We start from the raw sequence: 12,254 nt of genomic DNA on the forward strand, positions 1-12,254 counted from the left end.
TAAGGCTGCAATCATATACTTATTGTCCTGGGAATAAGTCTTATTGAACTTAAGTAAACATACTTACATTGCTCTGAAAATGTAGAACTTCTGCACACACTTTACTGAGCAACCATGTGGAAGATTAGCATGTATATTCATTCCCCCCCCCCATCCCCCATCTTCCACTGCAAGGCACCAGGAGGAGTACACTAAGAACATCCCCGAACAAGAATGGCCCGGTATGTGACTGATCTCCATCTCTATTGGCTGAGGACCCTAAATCCCTCCCCTTGAGTGGTCTGTTATGTTTATAAGGTGGCCCTTTCTTGAGTGTATTGCAGAAACCTCTAAGCACCAAGCAGTCTCCTTTGGCTTAGTAGAACTGGAAATCACTGTGACAGAAATGTTGTCTCCCATTACTCAGAAGCAGGAGCAGTTGGACTTAGAATAAATTAAACTATCCTGAATAAAAATGTATAGGATTTTGACTGTAAAACTAGAATTTTGCATGCAGTAGAGGATGTATTTCTATATGGGCATCTGGCCAGGTCTTCTGTAAATTCTTTGGTTGTGCTGATTCCAGACAAAGCATCAAAAGGCACCCAAGAGTGAAATCCACAGCTTCCTGGAGTTGATTGCAGGGGGTGTTATCTAATGTTAATCCTTAGAGCAGAACCATTAAAATGGATGCATTTAAGACAGACTAACATTGGATAAAACCCAGGATTTTTAATTCAACTCAGGATATTTAATTCAGTCCTGGGGAATCTTGTAGCCTGTGATGGTGATGGTCATCTACTTCCATCCTCTCTATTGGGCAGGCTGGCTGGGGCTGATAGAAAACGGAGTCAACAATATCTAGAGGGCAACCACAACCTGATTTTAACTGATTTGAAGGTGTGAATGCTGGACTATTTTAGGGGAGCAACAGAACATGAAAAGTAACAATATTTTTGGCAAGTCTGAAATCAAATATCCTGTCATGCCTCCTATCTTCCCTAGAATTCCAAAAGCCTTTCAACCAGTATTCTTACCTTGTGAAATATTTTTACCTTAGGAATACTAGCAATAACCTTCACTATGAATAACTAACCGGGACTTTCGTGTCCATTTCGGTCTGTCTTTCTCAGCTTGAGCTGCAGCGTAGGTTCTATGGTGACACTTTTACTATCGAAATATATACAGATTTTTACTAGCTCTTGGGGGAAACCCAGAGGCTGGGGGGAATTTTCGTATTTGCTGGCTTGTAAACCATTTTTATTGGAAAGCATCTAAGGGGGAGGGAGAGTTCTGGTTTGCCTTTCGCAGCCTACACTTTGTACACTGATTCTATCAAAAGAAAGAAACCCACTTTTTCAGAGTGTACGTGTAATGCCCTTTCCACCTACCCTTTTCTGATCAGATTTTCTCAAAACAAAACAAGAGATGGTAGCACTAGCGACTTGAACACCCTGATTATATTTTAACGAAGTTTGGATGGGTGGACACACAGCTTTTAGCTGAGAATCTCATGGCTTCTAACTCCCCCCTCCCCCATTGCACTACCCTAGACTGCTGGAAGAACTAAGGGAATGACCCACAGGAATGTGCCCTAAGTCATTTGATCTGAAGCGCCATGCAAAGTATGTTAGGATGCAATCCTATGCATGTTTAGACAGGGACAAAGGCATATAATGTATAAAAAAGCATGTCAGGTCTTTTAAAAATCTAAATGTGCATAGGATTGCAACCTGAGAACTCTTAACACCTTTATGGGCATGGAAGCAGCAACTGAAGATAACTTTCAAGTAAAGAAGCTGATGGTAAAGGATATTAAAACACTTCACCCAGATCAAGCATGGGGGTCTTCTGACTCTTGTTGGTTTCACATCATCCCTAGCCAGTGGAGGATAATGGGAGTTGTAGTCCAACGTCTGAAGGGTCACCTGTTCCCCACTCCTGACAAGGGATCTGGACCAATAGAGTGCCATCTACCTTTACATTCACTGGAGGCAAAGCTGTTGGTTTCAAGCATAAATCCCTCTGATTTTGACCTTAACTTGGAGGACCCACTTTTGAGAAGCATGTTTAAGGCATGGTACAACTCCGGTTTCTTGAGACCCCTCTCCCTTTTCCCTCATGTAAGGGTGGGCGTCTGGGCTGCTGAAGAGGTCAAATGTACGCGGGCAAGGCCGCCCCCTCCTCACCCATCCCGGTCCCCTGGACGTTCGCCCCTTAATAAGCGGTGGAACTGACTGCAATTATGCGTTTTATCTTGCAGACGATCTTTCGCCCAGCGCTTTAAGGAGACAGAAGTATTTGTTTGATGTATCGACCCTCTCAGACAACGAGGAGCTGGTGGGAGCGGAGCTGCGGCTCTTTCGCAAAGCCCCTGGCGATCATTTCTCCAAGGCTCAGACAGGCCTGGCCCATTTGCAGGTCTCGCCTTGCCTTTCGGGCCGCCTCTTGGACTCCAGGACTCTGGACCTGCAGGAGGCGGCGTCTGCCCGGGCCGGTGGTGACTGGGAGGTGTTTGATGTGCGGCAAGCTCTGCAGCCTCACCAACTCTGGAAGCAGCAGCAGCAGTTTTGCCTGGAGTTGCGAGCCGTCGCGGGGACTCGAACTCAGCAGCAGCTGCTGGACCTGCGCAGTCTGGGCCTGGGGCGCGGCGCGCGAGCGCAGCAGGAGAAGGCGCTGCTCGTGGCTTTCACCAAGTCGAAGCAGAAGAATCTCTTCGCGGAGTTGCGCCAAGAGCTGGGGGCGCAGCAGCGGAGCGCGCATGCGCCCTCCTCGCCGGAGTCAACGGCGGCCGTGAAGCTGCGCCTCAAGAGCCGCCGGATGAGGCGCACGGCTTACAACAACCGCCACGGCAAGCGGCACGGCAAGAAAGCGCGGCTGCGGTGCAGCAAGAAAGCCCTGCACGTGAACTTCAAAGAGCTGGGCTGGGATGACTGGATTATCGCTCCTCTGGAGTACGAGGCGTACCACTGCGAGGGCGTGTGTGACTTCCCGCTGCGCTCGCACCTGGAGCCCACGAACCACGCCATCATCCAGACCCTCATGAACTCCATGGACCCGGGATCCACGCCCCCCAGCTGCTGCGTGCCCACCAAGCTGACGCCCATCAGCATTCTCTACACCGACGCGGGCAACAACGTCGTCTACAAGCAGTACGAGGATATGGTGGTCGAGTCCTGCGGCTGCAGGTAGCCCCGTGCTTCCCGGCGCCCCCCGGAGGGGAAACAAGGAAGTAGCAGCAGCAGCAGGGAACTCGAGGGAGAACGCACGCTGGACTCTCCAGGGCTGGCTTTCAGGGAAAGGGAATCCGAGGAGGCGATCGCTCGGCGTGGCAGCGGCTTGCCAGCGCTTGGGAAAGCCCTCCCGGAAGGAGGCGTTCGGAGCAAGAGAGGGAACGAGCGCGAGCAGCTCCCGCAAGCGCTCCGCCCACGGTGCCGAGGTCCCCACGTGGGGAGGCACGAAGCGGCTGGCCGGAGATGCGCCTGGGCTCTCGCTGGACCGTAAGAGTTCAGGTTCCAGCCCGTTGCGAGGGGGAGCGGGAGGCGAGAAGGCAGCAGTCCAGGGAGCTTCGGGGCTCCCGCGCCCAGGCAAAGGAGCAGTCGGTCGCCTGAACGAGGACTTCTGATCCGAAAACGCGTGGCATGCATGGATCGAGAGAAGAGGGCTCCTAGCTGCTGTGGGCTTTCCGCGTAAGCAGCCACCGCCGAGTTCCCAGATACGGGGCCAGACTCTGCTTCCATCCGGCCCGTCAGTGTTGACTGGGGAGCGGCGCTTCAGGAAAGATTTACTTCCTAGCCCTAGGTGGAGATGCAGGGGATTGAGCCTGGGATTGTCTTGTGTGCAAAATACGTGGTTTTCCCATTGAGCCCCCTCCCGAGCACCGAGCACCGTAAAGCGAAGGACGCAACCCTTAAGGGATAGTTGGAAGGAGAAAAGCAACTTTTTTCAAATTGGCTTTGTGAGAAGCCGGGAAAGGCAGGTGTGGCTGGTCAAATTCACAAGTGACATTTAGGTTGAGTTCTGTACATCCTACCCCAGCCCCAGATGCTAGTTTAAGACAACCTTTCTCAGCCCTGGCTGGTCAGACTACAACATACACAGCATGGCCTACAAGCCCCAGCATCCTCCAGCCAGCTGGCTGAGGAATGCTGTGACTTGTAGGTCATACTGGGAGTCATAGGTCAACACAGGTGGGGTGCCCAGATTGAGAATGGGTGGAGTAAGGTGCATATTCAGTTTTCTAAGTCACTTCAGTCCTTCTAGAGGGATAACTCATGCATGTGCAAACTGCTTGAAAGGGACTCCTTGGAGGCATTGTTATCCTGGGTTATTTTTATTCCTATGCAAAGCAGGAGGATGGGACTGTGGAAGAGCACTTGCTCAAAGCCTCTCTATTGGACAATAAGTCAGGAGTTTTAGTCCTTGGGAGACTGCCCAGGAAGAGGGAGTTGGGGACAAGCACGGAAAGTGGCTCCCCTGAGAGGGCTCTAACTTTAAAGGCTGCCTAAAAACATTTAGCATAAATAAATGTAGACTCTCAGAATTATCTGATGGGCTAGCGGCTTTCCCAAATGGGTGCTTTCTAGATGTGTCTGATCAGCCCACATATGAGATGGATTGACTCCATAAAGGAAGGCACAGCCTTGCATTTACAGAGCTGAGCAGTGCTGTTATAGATAGGACATTCTGGAGGGCTTTCATGCATAGGATCACCATAAGTCAGAGATGACTTGACAGCGCATAACGACAACTGACTATAGCTCCCATTGTCCTTAGCCAGCATGGTCACTGGTTGATTGAGGGATTAATTGAGGCATCAGGGGGTATTGCCAGAGACACCTGGAAAGTGTCTGGTTGGGGAAGGCAGCTTCAAGGGAAGAAATTGAGAGGGTAAGGCCAGAACAGGTGGTCTGATGTTTCTTCAGAAAGCCCAGTATTTTGCTCCCTGCTCTCTTACATGATTATGAGGCTTGAAGTAGGTTTAACAGCCTCCTTCCCTCCACAGTGCTTGATTCCAGGCTGCAATTACCTGTTAGGTTTGCCTTTAAATCCTAGGAATGAAAACTGTAAAGAAGGTTAACAGCACAAACAAGATGGATTTTTAGGTGGGTGGGGAAGCACCTTTTAATTTCAGGGTGTCACCTGGCAGTAAGTTCCAGGAGAGGCGGTGTCTAGGCAGATAGCAGCAGTATTACACCGTTGATCCGATGTGATGGCAAGAGAGCAGATCATGACACTTTTGCCATTCTTCTCAACCTTCCACAAATGTGGCATTACATGCAAGAAAATGCACTTCTAAGCATTCCTGACATCCATAAGAGGTTTCCTTCCTTTCCTTCACTGAATTTGGGAGTAGTTAAAGCCCGCCAGACTATTTCATTTCATAGAACTGTAAAGTGGCTTGGGAGAGTAAAAAAAAAAAAAAAGAATGAGTGTAAAAATAAATAAATAGATAAATAAATAATATAAGAATGTTAATAAAGGAAAGCCTTGGCCAGGAGCAATAATTTCTTTTAAATGCACACTTTGGTTTGGATGCATTGTTGTTCACATTGAAGCTGTAAATATTAGTTTATTTAAACAGACTGCAAAGTGCAAACACGGAGGTGAACAAGATGCATTTCCTTTCTTCCCTAATGTCCAGAACATTATATGCACTCAAATGTCTAATATTTTTAAAGAAGTTTATATTTGAGCTGTACAGAATTAAGCATTAACCAAATGTTTCATTTGTATGTGTGTAATGTTATCGTTTTACTTTCAAAAATGTTATTGCAAGATTTAAAATTCTGTGCTAATAATGCAGAGTTCTTTTCTACTGTCTACCTCACAGCTACAAGGGCACAGTCCCCTGGGAAGCTCTACCTACCCTGCTCTTGCACCGTCCCCTTTCATTTCCATGAAGCTTGAGCTGGAGGTCTTCCCTGCTATGTTGTGCTCTAAATATTTCCAATTCTAACAGAACAGTCCTGAACCCTTGTGTCTAAGACTAAGCCACATTGAATGCAGTGGGGCTTGCCTTGGAATAGGTATATATAGGGATGCATTGTAAAACTCTCTGAGGTAAATTCATATCCAGAACACTTTTACAGTACATTTTTACTGAATGGTACTAAAACTATTGCTGTATTATTAAACTCTTCCTCCATCCCCCAAATTGGTTGGTTTTTCTGTTCTAATTTAGTTAAATGCTAACACATTTTTGTCTTTACATAATGTTGACTAAAATTTCTAAAACACTGTTGATCAGCTGAAATAAGCACCTCTTAAAAACCTAATCTTCAAAGACTTTTGTACTTAAAAAACACAGTTCGATGTGAGTTTAGACGAAAATGAGGGCTAAAACTCCCAGCATGCCCCAGCCAAGGCATGCTGGGAGTTCTAGGTCTCATTTTTCTTTTTTAACTTGCATAGGATTGTGCTTTAAATGTTTTCACTTTCTTGTGAGATTCTAAATGGTAATGTTTTGAGCTAACTACGAACTTCATTAAGAGTGGAAGTGATGTTACATAAGCTTGTGCAATGTTCACTTACTACAGAGACATCAGTAAAGAGAAGGAAATAAAGACCTGGTGGAGGTGTATGCATTTCTATATATTATGGAGCTATGTTCAATGTTGTGTTCACAGCCAAGCCTTCATACATGTGAGTGAGTGCAGTCAAGAGAAAACTGAGCAGGTTTTACCTGGAGTTAGTAGAACAGAGGTGTTCAGTAAAGTTTTGAAAAGTAATTCTCTGAAATGGGACTAAAACATGCTTAATAGCTCCCATGTTGCATTTGCCATGTAGAAGCAAGCCCTAGCATAGATTGCGCCTTTTGTTACTCTAATGCCTTCCAGTTGAAGCAGCAATGTTTGTTGGGGACCGGGGGGAGTTGTAGTCCCAACAACCCCAGAGGGCAGCAGATCAGGGAAGGCCAATGCATTACATAGAAACATGATTATAACTGGAGTGTGGGTTTTGATCTTCCTTCATGACAGGTTTGTAAGATAAAGTCCAGAGGTCAAATGTGGCACTCTGGGCATCCCAATCTGTCTCTTTAGGGTTCTGCTCCCCTTTCCCTGATATGCATCCCCGAACATTTGGTAATTCCCTTCATTTACCCCCTAAGAGCCTGAAATTCCTCTCTACAGAATGAGTTGCTGGCCACAAGAGCTTTCAGCAAAAGCGTACTGCCGCTTTTGGCCTCCCCTCTTCTGTTTTCTGCACCGCCCACCACTGGGATGTGGATGTGACGTCTTAGGTTTCCATAAATTGGATAAGAAGAAACAGATTGCAGTTGCTCTAGAGACAAGCAGCAGTGCTTAGTTAATAGCATTGACCTAACTGCAGGATCTGGGGCAAATAACAATATACACCAGGTAGAGACAACTCAAATGTTAAACCACAGTTAACCACAATGAACCTTGCTATTGTTGTTAGACTAGTGAAATTTGCTTGGGAATTCAGTGCTCAGGTTGGAAGATGTTCAACAGCCTGCATCTCTTGCTTTAGGGCAGGAGACTTTTGGATGAAGCTAAAGAGTGGAAGCGCCATTCACAAACATTTCACTTGTAATCCTCCTGTGTTTTCTCCCCTCTCCTTCTGTCTTTTTCCTTACCACAGAAAATCTACCAAAGAGGAAAAGACAGACTAACTGCCCAATCCCACCTTCGGATTGGACATGCCCTCCCTTTGGAGGCAGCCATGTTCATTGTGGGGCTTTCCTTTAGGAAGGACATTAGCAAACTCTCTGTATACTCAAGTGCTCTGGTAGGAGAAGTTCATGTTTAATTGTGCCAAAGTATTTGCTGGAAATATGAGAATCAAATTATATAAATATCAGTAGAAGTTTGTTCCCATTGGGTCTTTGTGTGTAGGCTTGAGTCCATTTCTGTGTGACGGAAAGGTGGGTATAATTAAATAACTATAATTAATTCCCTTTGTGAGAAAGTGCTTTATAACATACTTTATTTTTCCTCAATATTGCCCTTGATTTTTATTATTTTTAATATGTAATATTTTAAGGATTGAAGTAGACAAGGAGATACTGATGTAAAAATAAAATGAAGCATTCCACCATCCTTTCCCACATAATTTCAAACCTAAATATTTCTTTCAAGGCTTCTGTTCTGTGTTATAAATACATTAACATGTATTTATTTCATGGAAGCTCTCTAAAACTGGATCTCTCTCCAGTATGCAAAGCAGCATATCTTTAATATCAGATTCTCTTATTCAGATTCTCCATTGTGCTCTCAGGGTCTGAAAACATGCTGAAAGAATACACACAAACACAATAATCTTTCTGCTGAGCAGAAAGGGGTCAAGACTTTACTGGGCACAGAAACCAATTCTACAGTATCCCCAACTGCACTGTGACACATACAAAAACTGCTCTCCTGTCATTCTGAAGTACATAACCATGGACTACAGGATTCATTTGTATTATGTCGGAATATACCACGACACCCCTATGTTTGGCCCCTAAGCACTTCTAACCTGGCCTCTAGTATTCCTCCCAAGCTTTTTCACACCCAGTGATGCAGCTCAGTCATCGTTATTCAAGTCGAAACACAGACCAAGTGTTCTTCCTCACTTAATGATAGTAGCAAAGGCCTTGGAGTTCTTTCTGTGTCTTAGGAAGCCCCACATTACCAAAATGCCAGCTAACTGTGGCTTAAAACTTTTACTGCCAGTAACAAAGCCATAAGAGAGGAGTCTCAACATTTTAGAAGATAGTTTAACCCCCCCCCCCCCCCCCGCATAAAAGCAAGGAAATCACCAAATGTTCAGTGATTGAAAGAAAATGTGGCTGGAGAAAAGGGGAACCCCATGTGGGTTAAATTGGGACATCACGTCTCTAGGGTCCCGTCCCCCTGAGACTTGAGGTTCTCCACTCTTGTAGACATAGATGATCTCCAGTCCAGAATGCTGTGTATTAAACAACTAGCTGATTTTGAAACATGGTGAGGAAGTATTTGGATATTTATGATGGAAGTGTTGTGAAACGCTTTGTTTCCAAGAATTATTGGTAGGTCTCTTGCACTTCACTGAGAGGTCCTAAAGAGCAGCAACCATCTGCTTTCACCAACAGTTTCCAGCCATGGTGGTGGGGTGGGGATGGTCATCTTTGAAATAGCCAAAGCTCTTTGAGGAGTTAACCACAATACCTAAAAATACAGGCCATAAATACAGATAAGAATACTCAACATCAAATTTCAATATACAAAATGTAAAACTATTAAGCAAGCGAAAAGTGCTTACAAGTAAAATACCAGATGTTTTAAAGGTCAGCTGACATAAATTCCCCAACCTATCCAAAGTGCTTTGGATCAGTCTTTCATCCTGGTTGGACCTTGTATACCCCTAGACTGGATCTGTTCTTTGGACCAAAATGGGTACTTTGTGCTGTATTTCTAGCTTGCATCCTCTCTGCCTCTCCTTCCCTTTAGGCTTGCTAGTTCATACTATATTTTGACAGATCATCTGTTCTGTGTTTCTCACGTGTGCCGTGATGAACAACCCTTGCATGCCTCATCACTGGATGGATCTGGACCTTTCCCTAGCATTTTAATCTTCATATGCTTCACTTTCCATCCTCAGTCCATGTGCCTGACATTCAGAATAGCTATATATGTTCCTGATTTTGTTCATGTCCTCACTCAAACCCGTGCAACAAATGGTAATCTGGGGAGAATCTGCAATGATGTATATTTGTGAGGTAGACATTATGTCCTGAAGGTCAGAGAAAGCTGAGTAAGCCACATCAAAGTATGATAAGCAGGGCTGTAGGCAATCTGTGCAATAAAATCCTGTGTTAAGATAATCTGTCTTCAGTTCCAAGAAAAGTTGGATGTTATCTTTATACTCTATGCAAATCCTGCACATTTGCCTTTCACCCACCCTGCTTATGCTGCTTGATTTTTCCTGGAGACAAACACATATGCAAACACATGCAATATTTATTTGCATAATTTCTTCTGGCTTTCTTACTCATGGAGAGAAGCACGAGTCTCCACAGGGTACTGAAGTCTCATATCCAGCCAGAGGGAATTTTGTTCAGCCACCCCTTTGCTTTTTGAGATTTCATCAGATGTACCCTGTCCACATTTAGTCATAAGGACTGGCAACTCCTTTTCTTGCATTCTGAGGAAGCAGGATTCTGCAATTTGTTGGTGCCCCTGCAGCATCGTAGATTATACTCTTCCCTGGTGTTAGGCTTTAGGGCTAGACAGAACTAGTTGGAAAGGACTAGCCAGGCTCTGCATCACTAGAAGATTTTGGAGGTCGGCGGAGGTAGAAGCACTTAAATATTGCACCTAAGATGAAGATCAGTCTTTGTTTAACACAGTGTGAAGTTCTGGGTTTTGATATGATGCAGCCAAGTGGGATTGTAGAATGACTCAGAAAGAAACACATTTCTTTCTCCCCTCACACCCCGTTCCCAAGTTGGATGACTGCTCTCAATTTTGAAAGGAGGCATCTCTGTTATGAATCCTGGTAAAATAAGATGGTTTGAGAGTCAGATCACTTCTGGTATTTTAGGATCATAAGTCACTTATGTTGCTCTTGAAACCACATGTCACATTAGGCACACCTAGAAAACACGCAGCTGCTGATTCTGGACACCCAGCTATGTGCGGATGAGTCAGTGTATCTGTTGCATGTAGAACTGGGAGATACGTTCTCTGGTTGCCACTTTCCATTTTCTGCTTGGTGTCACAAGTGTTGACACAAAGAGCTTGTTTCCAATAGTCTAAGTGACAGCTTAGGAGCCTCGTTTCCCCCTCCAGCAGGATCAGCTGCTTACATCAATGCTGATGTAAGACGTATTCCAGCATTAAACTAGTCAAGACAAGAAATACACATTGCGGAGTTGGCTGGTTTTGTGTATCATCAAAGGGAAACAAAACAGTTGATTAATGTAGTATTGTTGCAATTTTTCTTCCAGGGGAAAACACTAGTGCGATCTCTTGCCTCAGGTGCCGAAATAACGTGGCCAGCTTTAAGCATGATGCACCCTGAGATGGGCATGGCAGTGGTGGTTATTAGTTGTTCCACCCCAGGCAGTAAATATCTTGGGCTGGTTCATTCCACCCTTTCCCTTACGTGTCAATCAGGCCAGTGCCTTTTCACTGATGGGCTAGAACACTGCAGTGCAGGGAAGATTAAACATTCTGCTCAGATGCTGTATCAGTTAAACTTTTTGATATATATTGAATTACGTTGTGTTTTTTGAAAGAAGGAGAGAAGATTTATGTCTCGAAGTATAAGGACTGGAGACTGACTTTATAAAGAAACCTGAAAATTTACAGAGAGGGTTGTAGAATTACCCTAGGGAGAAGAGCATCTCATTTCCTTCCACCAGCTGGCCCTGTGTGTCTTGGCATCTCTAGTTCAGCCTTCCCCAAACTGGTGGTCCAGCCCACCTGGATGGCCTCCATTTAGGGAAGGCTACTTCAGCATGTTACATTGGATTTGGTTTAACATGTACCCCACCATTAAAAGGTTTCAGGTGGGCCTGAACCAAACGTGTTAGAAATGAAATGCTTTTCTAAAGTACAGTTGCTTCTCTGGAAGTGGAACAGCATTGCAATATATGGAACTTGCATCTGGGGAAGAAAAGTCTCTCTTGAGTAGGCATGTATGGTACAAGCTCGTAAGGTCAAGTAGATGCTGATTGTGGGCAACTGTTGATAGACACGTAACAGTGTGTTGAGCATAGCAGCCTTCCGTGCATACCACGAGGGCTATTACCTGACCTCGCTTGACAAAACATGCACAGCATAATTGCTCCACTCTCCTTCCTCAAAATCAAAGAGATTCCCCCTTTTAAGGCAGTAGAAAGCAGTGGTTTCAGAAATATGTGTGTGACCCGAGGGAAGAGACAGGTGGCTCCATAGTGCACAAACTCTGACATAAACATTGGCCTGCCTCTGTTACTGATAGCAAGCAGCATATTCCTGCATATCACAACCTTAATTAATGTTTTTAAAGGTGCATTCATCTTGGCATAAACAGTGTTAATATAATACTCAAAGGAAAGGTGAGGCTAGGGAGAAACTGTCACACTTGTTCTGCAGTGCTTTCTAATAGGGCTATGGACTTTTTAGGTTTGTTTTTTCAAGCAAGTTCCTAACTCTTCAGGTGGCAAGGATAGGCTTGGAATTATGGGGCAGTGTCAGAGAAAAACTGAGAAGCCAGTGTGTCTCAAACACAGAGTATACACAACCCTTCCCATGTCCCTGTGTTTTTTTCCCCTAGTTTTGCTCCCAGTTATAATTCATTACTGA

The 12,254-nt window shown here is 45.0% G+C and overlaps 1 protein-coding gene across 1 annotated transcript; it reads left to right on the top strand.

Annotated features, from left to right (window-relative positions):
- The first annotated feature begins 1,739 nt into the window (after positions 1 to 1,739).
- On the top strand, positions 1,740 to 3,235 carry GDF6 (growth differentiation factor 6). The gene is made up of 2 exons (XM_044424322.1): positions 1,740 to 1,839; positions 2,243 to 3,235. Exons 1-2 carry the CDS (start codon positions 1,740 to 1,742, stop codon positions 3,169 to 3,171), a joined length of 1,029 nt encoding a protein of 342 aa, XP_044280257.1. The 3' UTR covers positions 3,172 to 3,235.
- Positions 3,236 to 12,254: the final 9,019 nt, after the last annotated feature.

The sequence above is a fragment of the Varanus komodoensis genome, unplaced genomic scaffold (assembly GCF_004798865.1).
Source record: "Varanus komodoensis strain SLA01 unplaced genomic scaffold, ASM479886v1 scaffold14_1, whole genome shotgun sequence".
Classification (NCBI taxonomy): Eukaryota; Metazoa; Chordata; class Lepidosauria; order Squamata; family Varanidae; genus Varanus; species Varanus komodoensis.

Excerpts from the sequence above, each read along its gene's own strand:
- GDF6 (XM_044424322.1), top strand. The coding sequence starts at position 1,740 with ATGGAAGCAGCAACTGAAGATAACTTTCAAGTAAAGAAGCTGATGGTA. Across the intron at positions 1,840-2,242 it reads ATGGGGGTCTTCTGACTCTT|ACGATCTTTCGCCCAGCGCT; the intron begins GTTGGTTTCACA and ends TTTATCTTGCAG.